We start from the raw sequence: 9,716 nt of genomic DNA on the forward strand, positions 1-9,716 counted from the left end.
ACGGGACAAAAACCGAGACGAATTTCATCGGTAGGCGTTGCTCCCAGTTCTACTGTAGTTATAACATTTTTATTACACTCTTAAAAACGGTTAAGAACAATCAGTTCTATATAGAACCTTTTTGAAATGGTTTTATATAGCATCAAATGGGGTTCTGCTATTGTTACAATGTCAAGAACTCTTTTTGGTGCTGTATAGAACCATTTTCAAAAAGATTCTATATAGAACCATATAAAACGCATTCTACATGATTTGCCCATGCAAAAAAAACCCAAAAAAAACAAAAAAACAAAAAGATTTAAGCATGCTCACTTCACTAAAGAACCTTTGAAGAACCATCATTTTTAAGAGTGTATAATCCACCCACAGTCTTGCTTATTTCCTGTTTGGTCACTATAAGCTACAGCTTACAGAAATCTGATATATGGCTATATAAGCACATACATCATAAAGAGTCTGGCTTTTTTGTTTAATATATGTGCATATGTGTCACGTATATATATTGTATATGTATTAAATATTGGACACATACACAATGTATGGATCATATGCATCGTCACTGTCCAAAGAAAAACAAGTATCTCCAAAATAGTAACTTTACAGGAGAGGGCAAAAACGTTTACTTTCAATGTAAGATGATGGAATACAATATTAATACTTATATATATATATATATATATACACAAACTTACATACATATAGGTATTAATATTGTATATATGTAACTACTTAATATCTGTTGCACATCACTAGTGACTGTTTCGGTAGTGACAATTTTAGCTAATTTTGAGCAGAACTCAACAATGCTAGCCAGAACATGACAAGCGAACACAGCTTTGAACAGTTATTTTTCATTAAAACACACAAAAAAAAGTTTAATTGCAGAAAATGTGTTTTGGTACTGACAATTCTTAAAGTTACACACCGATTGTCAGACTCTGGGACATATTTAAAAAAAAGAGAGATCTAACCTCACCATGTGGCCGTGAGGGACAGGGATGCAGTCTCACCTCCTGCTCTAAAATGGAGGGGCGTGGCTAAAATAAGACTCCACCCATGGACTAAAACTCTTTAGCCATGTCTCAAAGCCAAGGATGCAGGCGAGGTAGGAGAGACCCTCCTAGCGCCGGTATACGAAGGCTCCTCTTTGGTGTCACAGCTTACTGACATAAACAACACAACACATTCAAATCTCAAAGTTTCTCACAGACAAAAGACGCATTTCTCAGCTGCATTTAAAGGACCCTAAAAACAGCCTTCAGTGAGATAATGGCTGAGAAATGGATCCTTCCTCTACTGCATCCTTAGCTTTGTAGCTGTTGCGTTTCGATTAATTACATGAAAATGCGGGACAGCAATTCCTGAATAAAGTTTCTTTTTATTAAAAAATTAAACTCATTGTTCAGCTTAACTTTTTGTAAAGAATCTTTTTAAATCTTAAAAAAAGGAAAAAAAAAAAGAGAATTGTCATCACAAGAGTAAATTTTGGGGTTAGGGTTTGGGACAGACACCTCCCAACAGAAGGCACCCTATAAAAGATGATTTTGTATATATTTAGCTTATTACAATCTCAATTAATGCCTTAGGTTTAAACAGATCATGACCCAATCCATGTAAAAATCTAAGATCTGAATTGTTGTTTAAATGTTTCAAATTTTTTTTTATTGAAACAGTTTGAACTAATTCCGAAGGAATGGTCCAATGATCAGAAATTCCGAGAAGAATTTACAAATCATAGTTCTTTGACGGGATAAAAAAGGAAAAAAATCTGGCCTTTTCTTCACTTCACACTTTACTGCATACAACTGATACAGCAGCCCAATCGCTATGTAGTCACAGACTGAACTTCAAACAAGAGCACGAGAACCGTAAGACGATTTTTCTCAAATGTGACCACATTTTTGAAATGTGGCCAAGCTTCTCTGGCATCACCTTGGCATACTTAAAAATGCTTTCATATAACTCTTAAAATAAAAGAATAAAAGCTTGAAAAAAATTAAAAGGCTAAAAAAAGATGAAGCACTCTTGTCCAGTGTAAACGTTCCATACGCCGTGGCACGTGTCTCCTCTCCCGTGTAAGGGCACTTTCTTTCTTGCGGCTCAAAGTTCTCCAGCATGGGTCTCTCTTTTGTCCTCTGGTGGTTCCTCTCCTTTGAACTCCACAAGTATCAAGTTGGTCACTGTAATAACAGCAGAACATGCAGTATTTCCCATACCTTTCAACAGAAAGAGCAGATACATGCATTAGTATGTAGCAGCAAACTAACGCTTTCTTCCTAGTGCTTGCTTAGATCAGAAGCAGACCTAACCTGCAATTTTTTGGCCTAAAGCTTTCATAGTCTGAACTGTTATAAGGAACTTTTAAAATTTAAAAATGTCCAAAGTATGCAATATTTTTGCCCAATATGAACTGAAAAAGCTTTCAGTTACACTAAAATTTTAAATTTTAAAATTTGTGATGTTCAAAAGTTTGGAATCACCTTTTTTAAAAATATAAGATGAATTTTGCTGCAGATACATGCATAAAATGGTTATGATGCTAATCTTCAATAGGTCTTCATATTCTATGCTTTGTAGAAAGCTGTTACATTTTCAATAATAAACAGATGATGGCATAATAACTGAGAAAGCTTTATAGCATCCAGAATTGACTTGCAATAAAGGTAATATCCAGAATGGCTTACGTGTGAAAGGCACTGAGCAAATCGTTCTGAATAAACAGCTGTTTATAACTAGAAGGGGAACGTTTCTGCACAAATTTTAATGCTAATGTTAATGCTAATGTGAGTGCACACACATTATATATCGCTGCTGTTGGGACAAAACCTCTTATCTCCATTTTTGGCGTTTTTCAGTTTTTACATAATTTGAAAATGCCTGTTGCCCTTTACATTGTGTATAAATTTCATCATTAATGGACCAAAAGAAATGTCCAAAATGATTTGGAAAAAGTCTGGTTCCATTGACTTACATTGAAAGTAAAGAGGGTTTTTTTCTTCTACTGTAAAGTTACCATTTTGGAGATACAAGGTTTTGTCCTCAAGCCCATTTAATTTTGTGACAAGAAGTTTCTATAGATAATTATAGTTTATTATTTACAAACATTTGCTATTGTTTTACCATGTCATAACTTTTTGTAGTTACTGAAATACTTTAAACTGTGAATAAACCACTGGTTCACTATATATTAACTATTATTAAGTGGCTCCAAACTTTTGAACGGTAGTGTAAATAAACTCCTGATGAATCACAATGGCACTTCTTTTTGAGAATGTAAATAGACTCTTTACTATCCATAACTGGCGCCACAATACTATGATACTATCCTGCATTTGAGATTTGATGCCACCATGTACACAGAACAACAGTGGTAGCTTCAAAAGGCCTACCTGCAAAAACATCACGGAGAAGCTCCGACGTGTCTATTCAGAATGCTGCATCTCCAGCATGTCCTCAAGATCCATGACTTTTGTCTCTATATCATCTATCATTTCTTCTGAGTTGGTAACTACAGCATTTTTGCGCCAACAGGGACGTTCCTGAAAGACCCACCACATGGATAAATGTTGATGGACGCAGCTCTGGTGCTCTTCCTTTGCGCCTGTGCACTGGCACTGCCATTTACCAAACTTGGTGTCCAGTGTGACGAGTGTTCTTCCAAACTGACACCAGGTGTCGGTCTGGCCGGCATAAACGGAGAAGTAGATGTATCTCTCAGAGGGTCCAAATTCCTCCCAAAAAACAGGAAATACACAGTCGACTTCCTCTAAACATGCCCTTGCATGCAATGCCATACATTCCTGTTGCCTTGTTTTAGAAACGATTCCTTTTTCAGCCATCTCCTCCAGCGAGGCATTGCACAGTGGTGGAGGAGGACTGTAGCACCGGGCGTTCCTCGTCCTCTCCAGGTGATAGCACTCCTTCCCAGGATTTCCACTTTGGGCAGCCATCTTCATGAAATCCCTGCACGACTCCAATTCACAAACGAAACTCTGTGAAACAAGAGACTTACATATATGTATCGGAAACTTTGTTCCTTGAGGATCCTTCGGCGTCACGTATAACCCGTTCTTTGCGTCTACGCAAACCATGGGTTGTTCCTGTCTGCAGTTCTGCTGCCTCTTGTGTCTCCTCAGATTAGATGGGTTTGCGAATAGAGAATCACATTTCTGGCACGACGTTCTGTAATCTTCAACTGCATCGCTGACACACGAAGTACCCACGCTAGCAGCTTCTCCATCTATGAGGAACATAGTTTAGGTAGTAAATTCATCATTATGACATACAACAAGTTGTTTTTGAAATAGGAGAAGAAGAAGAAATTATGTACTGACCCACAGGCTTGTCTGTCAGCAAAACACCTACAATTGCAAAAAAAGCAAAAAACAAAAACAAACAATGTGAATGAGAGTATGAAGGCAACAGCATCTTATAAGATTCTCTTGGTCATTTTTAGAGTTTGAATGTACAGAAGCATTCGTCCCTTTTTCTCTAAATCTTTGTAGACCATAATTTTCATTATTATATCACCATTATTATTTCATTATTATATACAAGTTAATCCACTTGCATAAGAAAATGAAAAACAGGAACTTCCAAAATTCCAAAAAGTGAAAATGGGACTTGCAAGACCTCATAGACACCAAAACTGTCCCCATCAGACAAACAGTACTTAAAGCTTTCATCTTTGAGAGAGAGGAGAAAATCAAGCTGCTTCAGATCTGAAAACATCCACAGGTGTTTCTGTCCATCCTTCCACTGTGAGAAGGCAACTCAGCACTATGGGTCTGAAAGGATGTGTAGCTGTGAAGAAGCCCTTACTGAGAAAAGGCAATGGACAAAAAAGAGTCCAGACCTCAACATCATTAAATGTGTTTGGGATTATTTGGACGGCGAGAAGCAGAAAATGCTAACCAACTTCTAAGACTGAACTTTAGAATATGTAGAAAAATACCTGCAGATTTCTTTGAAAAATAAGTCTGAAAAGCATGAAAGCTGTAATACAAAGAATGGGCACACTAAATACTGATAATATACTTAATAAAAAATGATAATATACTTAGTGTTTGAGGCTTCGGTATAATTTTCTGTAAAATATATGTTTTCAGCTTTTTTCTGATGCTGAAAGACGAGTAACCTGCACTTAACGGCCATTTTGACTGAAACTGCACAATACTGTACACTTTTTGGTCACTTTATATATCATATAGGTGCAGTTTGTTGGTTTACAGTTACAGACCGTAGTCCACCTGTTACTGCACAGTTTATCAACCCCATCTGTCAGTGGAAAAAGGCCACCATAGGACTAAAAACCTGTATCAGTTCCACACACAGTAGTAACAGATGGGCTACATTAAGTAACTATAAACCTAGAAAGTACAAAGGCCAAAGCATGTGTAATAAAAACAGCACTCTTTTAATTTGCAATATAAAACAACCAATTTTTCAGTCCTTCACTGCTAGCCTATGACATTTTTGATGAAAAAACAAATATTTAAATGAATAAACGCTAAACCAACCGTGGTTAGTGAGGTGCAGTCTGAAATCCGCAGTCCTCTGTATTATTTTTGTGCACTTAGTACAATGCCAGTGGCTCCTTTTGCCACGTCTCTCGTCGGGGCAGTAGCAGGGTATTGAGAACTTGCCTGCAGGGTAAAATGAATGTTATTAAACATATGCTTTTAATGGGACAACAGGTGCAGACACTTAACATTTCATTCAGATTTCAGACTACTTACCAGTACCACCTTCAGCAAAATGTATGGCATATCTCAGATGGTGTGTGGACAAATGATGATGAGATGTTGCGACTGGTTTTGTGCAGTACGGACAGTCAACGTCGCCTATAAGGCTGAAAAGCTCCTCTTTACTGGAAAACTCAAATTTTTTCTCTGTAAATGTAATATGCAGAAAGTACAATCAGATAACAACACACAAGGTTCTCTGCGATTATTGACACACTGTAAATGTTAATGTATAAATCAGTTGTCTAGATGTCAACAAAGTCATTCAGAGTGGTTGGATGTGAAACCACAGTGCACTGGAGAGAAACACCACCTTGGATTTCTTTACCATGGAGATGATAGTAACCAGAGGTAAAAATGTCTAACACAGCCGTTACACAAACATAGCTATTATTTTTGCCAAAAAGACCAGTGAGCATGTTTGTGTCTTATGAATTTTTAAATATAAAGCTCATTATGATGAAATATGACAGTAAACCTGAACCCCGAAGTTTTCTTTGGGTACTACTTTGCCTTAGACCTCCCTACATGCATCTCTCTGCCATGAATGGATTTGGGGAAAAAATACATTTTAAGGCTAAAATCTTCTCAAAACTACTGTAAAACAACGAGTGTGTTTACATGGACTCAATAATCTGATAATAATCAGATTTCTGCAGTTATCTGATATTCAAATGGTCATGTAAACAGCACACTCTGATTTTATAGATCAGAGAAAGGTCTAGAAATCTGATGAACAACTCTGATAAAGAGAGCTGGATATTACACGCGCTGCATGTAAACTCTTACTTGGATTTCTTTCGGATTTCTCAGTCTGTGCATGTGCGGAACAGACCGCGGTACCAGAAATAAACAAGCAGCATATCTTTTGAAGTTTGAGTTTTTTGTTACGTTTACGTCACGCCTTCTTCTTTGAGTTTATTGGCCGGTTGCAAAGCAGAAATCTGATTACTGATCGACTCATGCAGACCCAGAGTTTCCCCATTATCTGATTACTCAAGTGTAAACGCGTTGGTCGCACTACTGACAAAATCTGATTTTCTGCAGTTATCAGATTATTAAGTGCATGTAAACACACTCAATGCCTCATACGTCAGGCAGCATATTCATAACCATATAATAACTTTCTGTGAGGGAGCTTTTAGAGGTGGACGTCTGGTTCCCATCACCACCACTGTGAACAATTCTGACTCTAGAATGGTGCTCTTCACATCAAACCACTCTGAATGACTTTGTTTACACCTTAATGATTTAATTATGCAGAAATTTAAAAAAATGAATGGGATTCCCCTTTATGCTCAGTGTACAGAAACAGCTGGTTTCACAGCAAGTTCTTTTCATAACAATGACAGGCCACCCCAAGTGCAAATGCAATGCAATATTTGAACAAGCAACAAGGCTTTGACCAGATTAAAGTTCAGGTAGAACTTGGTATTGTTTCAGGTTTTCAGAGTTAATATGTACCAAAAAAGTGGATTTTTTGACAACACTACATCAGAGTGGCCAGCAGTAATTTCTTTAAAATAATTTTGGTGGGTTCGAGCCAGTTAGGCAGGCAAAGCTGTCACATTCAGGGCTGTTTCTGATAATTTGGGGGTCCTAATAAAAATCCCACAGGGAGGGCGGGGGGCCCATTGTATTATTTTGTATGCAAGAAGAAATACTAGAGAGCACGTCAGCATGGATGAGTATCATATCATATCAGGCAGACACTGGCAGAAAATACTGGATCAGATATCAGTGGGGAAAACGAATATGAATCTGATCCAATCCTGTAGCAAATCTATCTTCCTGTGGGGTTAACAGTGTTTGTCAGCATGATAGCCAACTTTTAGATGTTTGTCTTAAGTAAAGCGCTTGAATTAAAAGTAGCTCACTTTAAAACACTGAATAAGAAATATTGGATCAGTACTGATCCAACAGGATCAGATACTCAAAGTTTACTGGAAAAGAAAAAGTGATATTGTGCCATCTCTAGAATTACGTTTTATAAGTTTAATTAATGCTAGAGAAACGTGATAAAACAATGATTAGTGATATACATAATCTTTAAACAACAAATTTGTCTCTTTAAATGAATAATACAGTACTGTGTAAATGTTAGAGACCATCCTTCATTTAATTCATGTCCAGCGAAAATGGCCATTAAGTTCAACATAGTATACGTCATTACATATTAACGTCACATGCACAGACTCAAAAAGAAGGTGCGGCTCGATGCTTTCAAATTCAAAATCAGCATTACACTGATGAATATTACACTGATGACGATGACAATATTTGATCGTTCGCTTTCATCCTCAGAAGAAACGTCATGCACCAAGTTTTGACTGAGTTCTCTTTGAATACTCTTTCAACCTGCTTGCAATCATCAGATTCATCCACTCATGGGGGTCCGATGCACAACCGATGACACAATGTTCCTCTATACATTACATGCAATTACACATTTCCACCAGAGAGGTCTCCAAATCCCCAAATGTTACATTAAAGTGCTGCTTTAAGTGCTGTTTATCTGATGGGGACAGTGTTGGTGTCTACCAGGTCTCGCAGATGGTTGTTAGGAGTCCAAATTTCCTCTGCAGCTTTTAATCATTTTTGGAAACTCCTGATTTTTCACTTTGACCCACTCCTTCCTTATGCAAGTCAATAATCATATATCTCCTCAGAAATATCCTCTGAGAAATGTGTATTTAATGGCTATTTTGATTGGAAATGGAATTAAGGGTGGTCTCTGACTTTTGCACAGTCCTGTACATTAAGTAAACTGCAATATGTGCATCATTTCTGCTTTATTAATTTTTGAGTCATCAGTGATGTCTTGGTTAGATTTTTTCTGTCAGTATCACAATTGTGACCTAAGCTAAGTATATGTCTTATTCTGGTTCATAATTAATAAGTTTCAAGCTTTTTAGGGATCTCTGTTAGTCTAAGAAATGAACTTTGCCTACCTGCCATGATTAATTTCAGGTACGTGATGCCTAAAACAAAAACAAACAAACAAATCTTCATCAACATATTCCACACTCTTACTGCACCAATACATTAATCATAAAACTTGCACAGTTCAATCTGTTCCATTGAGGGATTCATTAAAAACGCTAATAATAATTAGCTATGTTAGCTGCTAGCTCTGTTAGTAACAACAAACCAAGCTGAAGTCAGCTTCTTGTTCGAACTTTCCCGGTCCACCTTAAATGGTGCAGAAGTTACACTCTGGCGCCTCAGGTTTCATAATAACTGCGGCACCACTTAAGGTGGAATAAGCGGCGCCAGAATGTAACTGCTGCACCATTTAAGGTGGAGCGGGAGAATTCGAACAAGAAGCTGGCGAACAGGCTATATACTTCGCTTTTTGCATTTGTAGCCTGCAAGATATTCTTTTAAAGTATCCAGGACTGAACTGTGAGGCGAGGAGGAGAATAAATAAGCTAAATAAAGAGTTTAAAAAGTTGAATTAACGTTATGAGCGGTGTGCTGAGTCGCTCACTCACTGCTGCTCCGAGAGTCCGGTAAGAACCCTTCACCCAGGCTTACTCAGCAACAGTATAACTGTTTGGTTCACCCACCATTATTTTATCTGCCTTTTTACCTCTATTTCTGTGAAATAATCTCAGTAAATGAAGGATATCCAGCTCCGCTATTCCGCCACAAACGCGCTCTCTCCGGGCACTCGAGAAAACGTCCCTACGATAAAATGATTCCGACCTGAATCGCTGCAGCGGCTGCACAGTTCCTACTCGCTCTACCACAGAAATGGTCTGCTGTACATTCGGGCTGCTTCCAAAACCACACAGAACATGACAACATAGTGAAATATAAAAAATAATGAGTACACAACTAGCAGTACATTCGTTGGTGTAGTATGCGTAGTATGTAAAAGCATTGTACGTTATATGTGGTTTAGGACGCAGGTTAGTTCTCATTCACAAATAGTCAGGGATGGGGGAAGATGTTTTATGCTGGGGTGCT

The 9,716-nt window shown here is 37.7% G+C and overlaps 1 protein-coding gene across 1 annotated transcript; it reads right to left on the reverse strand.

Moving 5' to 3' along the window:
* Positions 1-1,417: 1,417 nt before the first annotated feature.
* Positions 1,418-9,437, reverse strand: si:ch211-10d23.5. The gene is made up of 7 exons (XM_036574278.1): positions 9,337-9,437; positions 8,696-8,725; positions 5,739-5,891; positions 5,520-5,645; positions 4,335-4,361; positions 3,390-4,240; positions 1,418-2,216 (listed from the first exon to the last, which is right to left on the reverse strand). Exons 2-6 carry the CDS (start codon positions 8,700-8,702, stop codon positions 3,423-3,425), a joined length of 1,131 nt encoding a protein of 376 aa, XP_036430171.1. The 5' UTR covers positions 8,703-8,725; positions 9,337-9,437; the 3' UTR covers positions 1,418-2,216; positions 3,390-3,422.
* Positions 9,438-9,716: the final 279 nt, after the last annotated feature.

Source organism: Colossoma macropomum, unplaced genomic scaffold (genome assembly GCF_904425465.1).
Source record: "Colossoma macropomum unplaced genomic scaffold, Colossoma_macropomum, whole genome shotgun sequence".
NCBI lineage: Eukaryota > Metazoa > Chordata > Actinopteri > Characiformes > Serrasalmidae > Colossoma > Colossoma macropomum.

Bases quoted from the DNA above. Each gene is read 5' to 3' on its own strand.
- si:ch211-10d23.5 (XM_036574278.1), bottom strand. The intron at 4,362-5,519 runs GTTGGTTTAGCG...TTGCAATTGTAG, and splicing joins ACTGCACCTCACTAACCACG to GTGTTTTGCTGACAGACAAG. The intron at 4,241-4,334 runs GTCAGTACATAA...TGTTCCTCATAG, and splicing joins GCTGACAGACAAGCCTGTGG to ATGGAGAAGCTGCTAGCGTG.